At 36.8% G+C, this 14,242-nt stretch overlaps 1 protein-coding gene across 1 annotated transcript; it reads left to right on the top strand.

The window, feature by feature from the left end:
* The first annotated feature begins 2,818 nt into the window (after positions 1–2,818).
* Positions 2,819–10,836, top strand: LOC132184005 (NAC transcription factor 29-like). The gene is made up of 4 exons (XM_059597483.1): positions 2,819–3,426; positions 8,864–9,169; positions 9,968–10,426; positions 10,514–10,836. Exons 1-3 carry the CDS (start codon positions 2,947–2,949, stop codon positions 10,082–10,084), a joined length of 903 nt encoding a protein of 300 aa, XP_059453466.1. The 5' UTR covers positions 2,819–2,946; the 3' UTR covers positions 10,085–10,426; positions 10,514–10,836.
* The last annotated feature ends 3,406 nt before the right edge of the window (positions 10,837–14,242 follow it).

Genomic DNA, 14,242 nt, shown 5'->3' with positions numbered 1-14,242 from the left:
TTTTAATCTATGCTTTATATAATATTTAGGGGCGACGGGTGTTTTTATAATTCAATAAATAGGCCGGTGTTGCCCTAAATTAATTTAAGTAATTCAATAGATTATGTTAGGTAAGTACTCAAGAAATGAAACATTGCCCCATGTTTTAGTTTTTAGTCTCTAGTTGGGCACGTTTTGTACTCCAATGGAGGCATATTTAAAATTATGAGAAAGTGATTTTCTCTCTTCTTTTCCTTCTCTTTAATTTCCCTCTTCTCTCTCTTTCTCTCCCCAACTTCTCTCTTCTCTCTCTCTTTGTCGGCTTGTTGAAGACATCCGAGAAAGAATAGGCCAATGTTGAAGACAATATCAGTGATGACCAGCTCGTCTTTACGTGTCGCGTGGAAGAATAGACCAGTGTTTGACTGTTGTTGGCGGCAGACTGAGCTCGGACCTCTTATGAATTTTACCAAGCCCGCCACTTGCCGGAGTCAACTTCCTTTTCGGAGGGAGGGAATTGATGGGATCCTCGTTAGTTGTCCACGTGATCTGAAGAATCAGCTTTGCAGAATTGGAGTTTCTTTACGTTCACTAACTGCATATGTGAATGCGGTTAACAAAAAAATTATTAATAGTATATGCAGATGTGAATAGTGGTTTAAGGTAAGCGTATTCACTTACCCTTATAAATAAACAAAGAATAAGAAAATAAAAATATCCCAAACATCTTAGAAACTGCCATATATATCTGTTGGCTTTCCCTTCCTTATCAAGAACCCTCAAACCTTAAGTCAAAAAAAAAAAAAAAAAGAACCCTCAAACCTAAGGAAACAACTTCCTCTATCAAAGACTCTTTTTCTTTCCCTCATTGCACTATGACGCAACCCATGGCAAACAAAAGAGGTAAATGGGACAATGGTATGAGATAGCCTCATTTCCATCAAGGTTCCAGCTAGCCCAAAAGTGATGAAAACACAATGACTATATTTTCCAAATTGTTTAAACTTTAAACAAAGGCCTCTATTAGGGCCCAAAAGACTTAAGTATATGCCACTACAAAAAAAGTGCTCACCCCTCTGTATATGCTCACTCCTCTGTATACGACACTACAAAAAAATTATCAAATAGTAATTTTTGGAACGTTTTAAGTTAAAAAACGTCATTATTAATGTAGTGACGTTTGCATAGTCACATTTGTCAAAAGACTCTAAATATAGTGATTGGATTCAATAGTAGTGACGTTTGTACAATAAAAACGTTATTACAATGTGACATTTAGGGCGCGTCACCTTGGAATGTGACGCTTGAACAACGCGAGCATCACCTTTTTGGAAGATGACGCTTGCACTATATATTCAAGTATCCCTACTCTTTCATAAAAAGAAAAAATAATAATAATTTTTACCAAACAAATATTTATAATACCAAAAAAAAAAAAAATAATTAAATTAAATTAATTTTTTTAACAAAAATAAAACAAATTCATTTTTTAAAAAAATATATATATATATAAATAAATTAGAGGGGTGGTTGGCAGCCACACCCCAACTCCCCCGAGGGGTGGCTGCCAACCTTTTTTTTTTCAAATCTTTTTTAAACAAAAAAAAAAAAAAATCATTTTTTTATGTGTGTAGATAAGAGAGGAAGAAATTTTGAAGATTTTGGGTGCGTGAATGTTATAAACGCAAATTTTGAGCGTCAATTTTTTTAAAACTTATGTAGTGTCGTTTGAACAGTAACACACTATTCAAATGGCGCATTTCAAACATGAATAGTAACACTATTGAAACATTGTCTTTTCAAAAACATGAATAGTGATGTATGAATAGTAATATTATTTAAACATGGTCTTTCATGGGTAAATAGTAACACTATTGAAACATCACTTTTCAAAAGCGTGAATAGTAATACTATTGAAACATCATCTTTTCAACGCGTGAATAGTGACGCTTAAATAGTAACACTATTGAAACATGGTCTTTTTAATGTGTGAATAGTGATGCATAAATAGTAACATTATTCAAACGTCACATTTCAGTGTGTGAATGGTAACGCATGAATAGTACCACAATTGAAACATTGCTTTCCAAAAGTGTGAATAATGACGCATAAATAGTAATACTATTCAAATGTTGCATTTTATGTGTAAATAGTGATGCATGTATACTGCACACTCTTGAAAATGTCGACTTTCAAGTGTGAATAGTGATGTGTAATAGTGACACTTGAACGGTTAAAAAAAAAAAAAAGCTCAGTTACTGATTGAGCCTTTATTTATTTTTTATTTTTATTAAGGGGTGTCCAAAAGGCCTATAACCTAATATGTGAATGATAATTAATAACCACTATAATCATGTGGATAACCATTAATATGCAGATGCAGTTTTTGCGAGTAACCACATCTACCTACTAAATGCATCACATTATAGTATATTAAAAATGCATTTAATAACCATATGTATTTTAAATAGATGTTAGTTTAATAGAGTGAAGTAAATAAATTTCATTTTAGAAAAACAGTTGTCCTAATATTGTTATCGTCCTCATATCAATATCATCAAATCCAACGGCTGAAATTGTGGTACTATGATTTTACGATGTGGCGGGGGATACAAATAGTTTCTTCCAGTTCTCAGCATGACTAAGTTAAACCCCAGTCAACCTTTTACTATCACACAGCTAATGAAAACTTTGACATAAGAAGGATCCTCTTCCTCTAAGACGTCAGTCAACCTTTTATTTGTTGCCACGTAGCGTCTATACTGAGCGCGTCCAGCATAGCGCACGCATTAACGGCGTGGAAATAAGGAGGACGTGCACTTTAGTACCAAGCTATCACACAAACACTCTCTCTCGTAGAGGTGGCTTCAGGGGCACGCTTCCTTGTGCCATGTACAAAAACCCCAGTTCCCCTCTTTCCGATTCTGCTCTCCAATCCAACCCTATGAACCTCTCTCCCATCCATTCATGGGAGACCCTCAGGACCCCAGAGCGACGTCGTTTTCTCTCCCACCTGGTTGCCGATTCTACCCGTCCCACCAACAGCTCGTCTGCCACTACCTGACCAACAAGAACAGTAACGGTAACAGTAACCCACGCATCGATGACAGTGTCAACGGCTACGATTTGATCCGAGAGCTGGAGCTGTATAACTACGAGCCGTTCGAGTTACCAGACACGGCGTGCTTTTCGTACGGTTGCGGAGGAAGGAAGAGGCACTGGTACTGTTACACGGTTAGGGTTGCGAAGGAGAGAAAGGGGAGGAAGAGGAAGACGATGAATGGGTACTGGAGAAGAAGAGGAACGGTGAGGGATGTGGTGGGTTCCAGAGGGAAGGCGGTGGTGGGGACCAGGACGAGCTTCGTGTTTTATCTGGGGAATTCACCAAAGACCGCGGTGAGGACCGACTGGGTCATGTATGAGTATGCCCTGCTTGATAATCTTAAGGTACCTGAACGACATCCTCACGTCTTTGTGTCTGTTGCAATTCGATGTGAATTAGCGAATAATGTTGATTTGCTTTTGTGTGTCTAGGTATGGATTGAATTATTGAAAATGTTGGGAATAGCATCGTTGAATTGGTTAATTGATGGGTACATTAGTCAAAGAATGCAGGAACGGTTTAATTTCCATTTTCATTTGTAGTCTAATTCTGCAAAGGGCCATGGGTGTTGAACAGAAATGTTCTTTAATTTGGATGAAGTATATGATCCAGTTGACCATTTTTATTTTTTTAATTTGAAGTGTGCGTCTAAATCCTTTAACTGTGCAGAGCTAGAAAATTCATTTATAGTTAATAATGCTCGATTGGGTGTTTGTTGCGATTTGTAGTAATGAAGTGTGAAATATCAGGGGTTCATTCTGTAAGCTTTGGTATGCTTTGGTTATAGAAAATTGCCTGGCGAAAACCCAAGAGGTTATTCTCATGTTGTGAAGTGCTTTTTATAGGTGAGACATTAAGAGAAGCAAAAGTACTTATTGGAAGCGTCTGCTTCAGACAAGTGCCACTTTTCCCTCGTTGACCAAAAGACAGCTATACTTGTGATTAGGATCAAGATATATACCATTGGTTGCTTTCTTTACAGGCAAAATTTGCTTCCTAATTGTTCATGAAAAAAGTATCTTCTGGTAGATGCTCTCAAAATCATGAAAAGGGTATATGATGGATAATTATATCAAAGAGGGAGAAGTAGTTAATGACCTATTTCTACATTTCTGTTTTTTCTAGTCAAATCCATGATCAATGGACTGAGTCGTTTCATCTTGTTTGGTTCCCACAGCTGTCCTTCTCTCTCTCTCCCCCACCCCCACCCAAAATAAATAAATAAATAAAAAGAAAAAGAAAAAGAAAAAATCTCTTTCCCTCTAACCCCATCAAGAATGTCACATAATATTTTTGATATGCACTTATCACAAAAAATAAAAATATATCTGGGATATTTTTTGTTTATTTTCACAATATTGTATCTTTTAGAATATGTAGGATACCTGCTTATCAAAAAGAATATGTAGGATATATTTCATATTAGCCTTTATATATTTTCTTTATGGTATTTACCATTGTTGTCTATTTGTAATCAAATGTCTAGGATTTGATCAACTTTTCTAGTGTACCTCACCTACCACATTTTCTCTATAAATAGACCATGTGACACAGTTGTATGGTCAAGTCATTAATGAAGATGTAGACATAAACTCCAAGGGGTTGGCCCAAGTGGTGAAGGCTTTGGACTTGGTGGCGTCCACATCAAGTCTAAGATTCAAATCCCATTAGGTGCAAACAATTTCTTGGGGCTACGCCAGTGGTGAAGCCGAGTCTTACCCAATCCGTGTGTGTGAGCATTTTGGGGGGTTGGGGGGAGGCTTGCACGAGACCGGGGTTTGCCATTTAAAGGTGGGTACACGAAGTGACCTTGCCTTGGAGGGTTTCCCGTCATAAAAAAGAAAAAGAAAAAGTTGCATAGTTTTCTAAGGTAGAACTACTCCAAATTTTTGTGTTCTTTATTTTTCTTGTTTTCACTATTCTGTTAAGTTTTACAATTTATTATAAAATTACAATGTAACCATTAAGACTATGAGTCTTAAGAGCATTTCCAACAGTATTAGGTAAAGTAGCTAATGAAAAAGTACAACTCTATTTTAACTGCTCATTTTTTCGTATACACTCCAACAGATTATCTATTCTATTCTCTATTTGATTAAAATATTATTTTTTTCGAATTTTTTTATTCTTTTCTTAAACTCTCCCTCTCTCTCACGATTCTCCGCCACAATTCTCATGGAAGAGATTGAGATGGGGTTTCAGCTCTACACCACGTTTGGTTTGATTCAATGTTACGATTTTGATGGTGGTGGTCTTTTGGTTGAGAGGATGCCGAGAATGATGAAGAGAAAGATCCCCATTTATCCTGAGAGTGTTGAGAGAGAGAGAGAAGAGAGAGAAGAACATTAAAAAACTTGAACATTGTGCTATAGTGAATAGCTACTTTTTGCTATTCACTGTTGCAAAGTATGTAGTTTAGCTACTCTGGAGCTAATTTGCTGGATGCAAAAAAATGGTCATAATAGCTAAATATAGCTATTATGAGCATTTTAACTACTCTGCTGGAGATGCTCTAAGGAAAGGAAAGAGCATAGAATAGCTAGTTAGAGGTAGAGTCTTAGCTACGATAAGGCAACTTGCTTGTAGCGTAAGGTAGAGTTGGTTGACTCTGCTGTTTTTGCAGAATTATGCCTCCCTAAAGGAACGTGCCCACTGAGGACATGATTGTGGACTAGGAGTGGTGAGGACGCCCACCTACTTGAGCATGATACCGTGGAGATCCCTATTAATGAGCCAATTAACACCGGCGTGGCTCGGGTTTTACCGTGGCTGCCCACTTGGTGGAAGCTATGTCTAATGCCCATGTCTAGACCTCATACGGGCGGGAGAGCAAGGGTACCTGTTCCGAGATACTTTCCTCCTCTTGATGGTATTGGAGGACATCTTGATGGAGAAAATTGGCTCAACAATATTGAGTTGTGTCTGGAAGCTACTGGCTGCATGGAGGAGCTGAAGGTAACTTGCATTGCCTACAAGCTTTTTGGGGAAGTTAAGAGGTGGTGGTAGGCAAGGAAGGAACTGTTCTTGTTGGAATTAGGAGCTGGACGAGCCATTTATTGGGCCTCATTCAAGATTTTCTAAGGTGGTACAAGAGGCGAAGGCCAGGGAGTTCATGGACATGGTATGACGGTGACGGAGTATGCCACCAGGTTCATCTAGTTATCACAGTTTGCTGTATACCTAATACCAAATGAGAAGAAGGCCCATAAGTTCGAGAGAGGTTTGAATCCTTGCATTAGGACCCAGATGAACCGGGCTTGAAATCAAGAAGTTCTCTAAACTAGTGAACCGGGCTTCCTTGTTTGAAGAAAGCTCGAAGGAGACTGCGGGAGTGGTTAAGAGGATAGCCACAAGAGGCTACCCAACCTAGAGACCAACCCAAAAAGGGCCCGATGCCCACTTCAGTCGTATCTTAGCAGCAGCAGCATTGGCAGAATCGGCCCCTGCCACAATGCAGACAGTGCAACAAGTTGCATTGGGGACCTTGTAGAACAAGCACCAATACTTGTTCTCATTGCAGTCAAATGAGACACTTCAGTAGAGATTGCACTCCACCTGCCACCATCGATACGGCTCAGTTGAAGAGGAATGATTTGCAGCTGACAGTTCCTGTCCGAGTTTATGCAATGACTCCTGCAAATGTGGAGACCAAATCAGAGTCGGTGACAGGTAAGATACCTATTTATGGAAATAAGGCTACAATTTGGTTTGATTCTGAAACCATTCACTCTTTTATGTCAAGCACACGAACAAATAAGGTTGTGGTAGAGCCCTTTGATGTTGAGATAGCAGCGGCCATTCCAGTAGGAAGTATTGTAGTTTGTAAGTGTGTAGTACGAGGTTGCCTGATCAGCATGAAGCGAAGGACGCTTCCAGCAGATATGGTCGTATTTCAAATGCAAGGGTTTGATGTGATCTTGTGAATGATTGGCTAGCAAAACATTGTGCAAGTATGGAGTGCACACGGAAGAAAGTGACTTTTAGACCACCTAGAGGTGCGGAGTTTACTTTTGTTGGATAGCAAGTACGGACGATCCCTTTCCTCAGTCTTATTGGTTGTCTAGGCTAGGAGACTAATAGCAGTTGGAAGTTAGGCATTTCTTTCTTTTATTATCTAACCACTTAAGGAAGGGAAAGAGTTGCACGAGATTCCTGTGGTTTGAAAATTCACTGACTTTTTTCAGGGGAATTCTTAGGATTGCCTTCGGAGCAGGAGATCAAGTTAGGCATCGATCGTTTTTTGGGTACCACGCCACTGTTTAAAGCACAGTATAGGATGGCACTTGTGGAGTTGAGAGAACTAAAAGTTCGGTTGCAGGAACTGCTAAACAGGGGCTTCATTTGCCCTAGCGCAACTCCATGGGGAGCAATCCTTTTAGTATGTCTAGGTATGAATTGAGTTATTGAATTTTTAGGCTTTATGTTGGGAATAGTATCGTTGAATTGGTTAATTGATGGGTACTTCAGTCAAAGAATGCGGGAATGGTTAAATTTCCATATCTATTTGTGTCTAATTCTGCAAAGAGCCATGGGAGTTGAACAGAATTGTTCTTTAATTTGGATGGAGTATATGATCCAATTGCCCAAAGGTTCTTTTTTTTCAATATTTTTTGAAAGGTGCGTCTAAATCCTTCAATGGTGCAGAGTCAAATGCTAGAAAGTTAATTGCAGTAAATAATGCTCAATTGAATGTTTGCTGTGATTTGTATAATGAGGTGTGAAATAAAATGGGTTCATTCTGTAAGCTCTGGTTATAAAAAAGTGCCAGTTGAAAACCGAAGAGGTTTCTCATGTTGCGAGGTTCTTTTTATAGTTTGAAAGACACTAAAAGAAGCAGAAGTACTCATTGGAAGTGTCCGCTTCAGACAAGTGCCACTTTTCCCTTATTGACAAAAGACTGCTATACTTGTGACTAGGATCAAGATATATACCATTGGTTGCTTTCTTTACAGGCTACAGGCTAAATTTGCTTCCTAATTGCTCATGAAAAACATAGCTTCTGGTAGATGCTCTTTGGACACTTCGATATCAAAGAGGGAGTTCTGCATCTCTGTTTTTTCTAGTCAAATCCATGATCAATGGACTGAGTCATTTTATCTTGTTTGGTTCCCACAGTTGTCCTTCTCTTTCTCTCTCCCACACCCTCTGCACACAAAAAAAAAATCTCTTTCCCTCTAACCCTGAACAGTGCTCTTCTCTCCCGAACCTTTCTCTCTCAAACAGGGCTTTACTCACTGTGATTATGAAAACCTGCTGTGCCAAATCATGTATACATGTCCCTAAACCTAACAAGTACAAAATTACCACAAACATCCACCAACATTTTTTTTTTGCTTCATTCCAGTGATGCATATTTGTGGGAAGACTATATTTGTCTTCTTTTCTATCTCTGCATCTTCTTTAATGCTTTTAAAAGTTTCATTCTTTGCAACCTCTCAGGGAACTTGTTCAATTTGACACTGACCAAGTAAGAAAGCCTTGTAAATTGTTGATTGGTGGAGACATCTTGATCAATGTATGTCTAGACTACAAATGTCATGAAGCATTGTATCTTATGCGGGTCAACTAAATTGTGCATTATGCCAATCAATGAGGCATTGTTTCTTTTTATGTTTACTATATTGATTCTCTTCTATATATTAGCTTCAGAGCAGTTCAGATAATGATTATTTTCTTTTTTAGATTGGGTTTTACAAAATCAAGGTGGGCAGAGTGGGATGTGAGTGTTATCAGGTTTTCTAATGTTTCTCTTGTGAGATCTTATACATTTATCATCTACAGGCTTCTTTTGTCCTATGTCGAGTATTTGCCAAATCTCATGCTGGAAATAGCATATCGGATAATGGTCTAAGTTGTTGTGCTGAAGAAAGTGTACCGGCAGTGCGTCACATTGGTATTCAGCATGATGGATACCTTACACCTGATACTGTTGAAGCTGCAATGTATGATGACAACTCTGTTGACAGGAACAGCGAAATTCCAAAATATCCAAAGCCATTGGTTAGTGAGCTAGACAATCCGATTATGACTGGGCCTGTTTGTGTTCCCAGCTTTCCATTTCCTTCAGGCTTGCAGCCTAGGGAGCCGGTAACATTTCTAAACATCTTCTAGTGATCATGCTATGTATATAATATTTGGTGCTAGAACAAGTCCTCACTCTGTGTCATTTAATTTTAAAGATGTATTTTCATGCTCAAGTTGTATTTTATATTGAGGATTCTATGTTCATGTGCATAACATATACCATACACTCCAATATTGTATTATTATTGTCGGCTATATTTATTACGCAATGTCAAAAAATTCTTCTAGAAAACATTTCCCACAATTTTCCTTCAACAAATTTTCCTTCTACAAATTACAAGTTGCCACATCAGCAATAATCTGTGATTTTGTTCAGACCTAAAATTGACATGCAGTTTAAATTACCTAAAGTTTTGCCTAAAGATCCATAATATTTTTATTAGCTATATTTCATATATAATATTTTTATTAGCCATATTATGTATAATTTGTTTGAAATGACACTTGTTAATATGATGATAAGTATAGCTTTTCCTACCGCTACACATTCTGCTGATATTTGTGAAATTTGAAGTTCTGTGCTATTGGAAACCTTTAATATATTTTCCTTATTTCACCTTTGTTTCTTCATGCTCCTTTTACTCTTAAAATTTTCTAGTGAATTTACTGTCTGGAGTGTGCAAAACAAATACTTCAGTGGTTATCTCATATTTCTACCAAGTAATACAGGAATAACGTAGCAGTTTTATATAAGAGTTATTTTTTACTTTTTTGGCATGTTTAGTACGCATCCTTTCACAAATACACTGTGTTTCCTTTCATATTAGTTATATTCCTTTCTGTGGTGTGGCCGGTGTGCAGGTGAGCTCATCTGCACTTCCTGGAAGTGACGCAGTGATTTTTGAAGCTCTAACAGACCAACAATTACTCTCCATTTTAGAGGACGATTTTATTGAGTTGGACGATCTTATGCGCTAACTATTCAATAGAGACATTGAATCAGTTGACTTCAATGATATGTGAATGCTAATCCTAGTGGTCAGGCTATTGCTGGAAACAATTGTTATGGGAGAAGGTTTATATACCCAAAAAACAGATGAGAAGGGTCTTAAATATTGCAAAACCTTGAGAAACATTTAATCCTAGTGGTCAGGCTATTGCTGGAAACAATTGTTATGGGAGAAGGTTTATATACCCAAAAAACAGATGAGAAGGGTCTTAAATATTGCAAAACCTTGAGAAACATTTAATTAGAAAAAAATAAGATGTCAGCTTTGAAGTTGAGAGAGATGTAGCGACAGAATAACTTCTCCTGTTAAGGTAATTACTATATTATTATCTTGTAATTGTTTTCCCAGTCCCATTTGAGAAACATTCAGCAATTATTCTTTTGGTCTGGGCATGCAGATTTGTTATTGTGCCTGGTAGAAGGCAATTTTCTCCAGCGGAGTGCCACAAAACGATTATTATGTTTGATGAGGATAATTCCAGAGTGAGTTATGCAAGTATTAGCTGCGTCGCCTAGCTTGATAATGCTGCAATTGTTCCCTTGATGGTGGAGGTCATCGTTTTCATTCATTTGCTTCTGTGGCAAAGTTAAAATTTTCCACCACCTGTCCAGAGCCTTCCCTTAGCAGGGCCACTTTTCCTTCAGCCTTTCTTTCTATGTTTTTGAACTTTATTGTTGAAGAGATGGATGGAGCTTATATAAATTATGGATTTTGGATATAGATGAGTGTATTTAATTACTTGAATTGTGTATTTTAGTGCTTAACATTCTTGTTTCTTGCATATAGCTAAATGGAAAAATGTTTCATAAATGTGATGCTAGAGGAAGCATTATCTTTAATGCTTATTATCACCTCTTTGATGCTACATATTAGTTTTTTTTTTTATTACATTTGTATTGCTTATTTTGTTGTCTTTTTAGTTGCAGAACCTGAATTCTGGATCCAATTTCAACATTTTAGGTGCATTGTATTTCAGAAAGTCTAGGGAAACCCTAAAATCATCTGGATCTGCGCAACTCTATATATATTTTTCTTCTTTCTGTTATATTTTGCAGATTGGTGTAGAGATGTCATAATCATGTCACATATATGTCACCTTTGTGGCACAACCTTGTGATTAATCATGCCAGTGATATCAAATTAAAGCCATTGGGGTGGTGGTGGTGGTTTGGTAAGTGCAGTAATTGCTATTTAGAAGCAATGAATATGATTTTTCACGTTATAGTGGAAGAACTTTAAAGCTGTCAGGATAGTACTTTGAATAATTTTGAGATTCAATTACCATTACTGAGAGAGCTGTGCTTGTTAATCAATCAATCTCTCTAGCATTGCCTGTCATCACATTGAATTATGCGTGAAGGAGTTTCTGATGGCCCCCGGTTCCTTTTCAAGTTCTTGCCCCAAAATTATATTTTTATATACTTCGAACAAAAAAATAAAAGGCATTAACTAATGGAGACAAATTTGTGTACAGTGATGGATTGAGCTAGGGTTTTTCTCTTGGAAGAGTCGGACTTATGAAATAATTCTATTAGAAATAAAATTTATTCTTTAGAACTGTGGAAGAGTATATAAAAGTATGTGGAGTTGAAAATAGATGTGGAGTCATAAATTTCTTATAACAGTGGGACATGACGATGATTTATACCATATAAATAAATAATCTTTCTACCTTTTTGTGCTAAACTTTTCAGCGACTTTTTCCTTAATTAAATAATTTACAAGAAGCTTATCCTTCATCTTATTGCAAAGTCTTATTTTAATGATTTTTATGGACAAAAAATGCTTGTTTGTGCACTAATTGTTAAAACTGAAAGAGTTAAGACTGACATTCTGACAATTGATTACAACACAGTTAAAAACAATCAATTGGTGGGTAGGCACCAGTTTCAAAGATTTTTTATTGTTTATTTTATTTTTTTAATTTTCATCGGAAGAAAAAAAGGAAATTTTTTGGAGTAATTACTTTTTGCTCACATGAATTACAGTGCCTTGGTACTTTTTTCCCATGAACTACCAACTATGATACCTGATTCCATCAAACTAATATCTTATGAAAAAAAGCCTATTTCCGTCAGTTAAATAGGTTAAAATTGATGGTCAACAGTTATGCGCAAGTCATGTGCCATTTTAAATTTTTTTTTTCCACTTTTGCCCTCACTTTAGACTGAGAAAATGACACTTATACCCTCTTAAACCCTAATCCAACACATGAAAACAATTTAAAATGAGGGCAAAAGTGAAAAAAAAAAAAAAAAAAAAAATTAAAATGGTACATGACTTGCACATGACCGTTGATTGTCAATTTTAATCTCTTTGACTAACGGAATGAGACTTTTTATCATAAGATGATAGTTTGATGAGGTCAGGTGTAATAAGCAAAAGGTAATTACTTCAAATTCTTTCATTCCCATAGGATTTGATCTATAAAAAAACAAATGTTGTAAAATACATTTCAAATTGGCATCACCCCACTTACAATTTACAAACCAAAAGAGAAGGGTATAACTTTTCTCCATAAAAGCACCAAATTTTTTGCCCTAATAAAATAAAATTAAACATCTTATTATAACTTGAAAAATAATTAGTAGAAATAAAATGAATACCCACGGGCGGTGGTACGTGGCAATCTTGACCTCTTCAAAGTTTGAAAGTAAATACAAACGTATAAACCATTTTAACATTAAACCTTTCGTTATCCCTCCCTCTTTCATGTGCACGATCATTATCATACACACAACCTCCACCTTCCCCACCATATGCTCATACAAGTGGGTCATTTCAATCCCTGCAATTTTTGCAGGTCATTAGTTTTGCTCTGTGGGAATAAATTCACCCAATCACTATACCACCCAACTTTTAGAAGAAAAAGAAAAGGGTTTTTTTAAAAGAGATTTAAAGAGATGAAAGAGTCAAATGTGCAATTTTTGTTTTCAACTTGGTACATGATTGAACCCAAATGGGGTGAGCTGTGTTTTGTAGGTTGCCTGATTTTTCTTCATTGTCAAAAGCAAGGAAAATTTCTAATATTCTCTTCGGTGGGGGAATCACCACCCTTATCTTAATAGTATATTTATTAGTTTTAAATAGGCTAAATAGCCCATACGCAATGGGTTATATAAGCAATCCATAGGGGAGGATGGGGAGCTTGTTTCCAAGGCCAAAAATTAACATATAATAGAAAGTTATGAAAGCAAAGCAACCACCTTCAAAAGGTGAGAGAAAAAAAAAAAAGAAAAAAAAAAGAAAAAATGAAAGGGACAAAAATGATGAAAATATAAAGAATAAGAGGCCCACGATGGAGAAGTGAACGGTAGGAGACGGAAAAGAAAGAGATACTTATTAGGGGCTTTGGGTCTATCTATTCACACCTCTTTTAAGCAAAGTTATATACAATGTCAGCACTCAGCAGCCGCATTGTACCAAAACACAAACACCTAGAGTGCAGAAAAACCTTACCCAAAATTTGACAAATCACTCCCTGAAACTGTACCCGACACAATATTTGATGCTTCTAATTTGGTAATTGGCTCGTAAACCCATTACCCCTATGATGGGACCATCAGCCATGGTCTTTTAATGTATAGCCAACCAAAAATCAAACGAGCACCCAGATTCTTTTAACCATATTGAAGAAAAAAAAATTTAGTCATTAAAAACAGGGACCCAACAAAAAAAAAAAAAGGAAGAAAAATGATTAATTTTTGGTCTACAAGGGAGACTCTTCAAAAAAGGAGGGAGGCGAAGGGAGAGGGTGTGATGGGGACTAGGGTGGGAGGGAGGAAGGGGAGAGGAGGACAGGTGCTTGGCGTGAAGGAGATGCATACATGATACAACGTAACATATAACAACAAGTTTTACAACAGCAACATCATCAACAGCAACAACAAACAACAGCAATAAACATCAAAAAGTCTTTAATTTTGGTTTAGTTTAAGAGATAGAGAGAGAGAAAATATCACGAGGAAAGAGGGGGACCTTAAAGCCCATTTGGTAAGCAGCCGAATAGTAGTGCAAACTTTTGCCTCTACCAGTTGTTGCTTGCTTGCTTTTTTATTTGTTTGTTTTATTTTATTTTATTGTATTCAATTCTTTGTTGGGAAACTGCTCTGTTAGGACTAATCCC

This window comes from Corylus avellana, chromosome ca6 (assembly GCF_901000735.1).
Source record: "Corylus avellana chromosome ca6, CavTom2PMs-1.0".
Taxonomy (NCBI): domain Eukaryota; kingdom Viridiplantae; phylum Streptophyta; class Magnoliopsida; order Fagales; family Betulaceae; genus Corylus; species Corylus avellana.
This window is presented reverse-complemented; position numbering and strand designations above follow the sequence as displayed.

Coding starts and splice junctions, on each gene's coding strand:
- LOC132184005 (XM_059597483.1), top strand. CDS start 2,947: ATGGGAGACCCTCAGGACCCCAGAGCGACGTCGTTTTCTCTCCCACCT. Junction 3,427..8,863: donor CCCTGCTTGATAATCTTAAG/GTACCTGAACGA, acceptor TATCATCTACAG/GCTTCTTTTGTCCTATGTCG. Junction 9,170..9,967: donor GCTTGCAGCCTAGGGAGCCG/GTAACATTTCTA, acceptor GCCGGTGTGCAG/GTGAGCTCATCTGCACTTCC.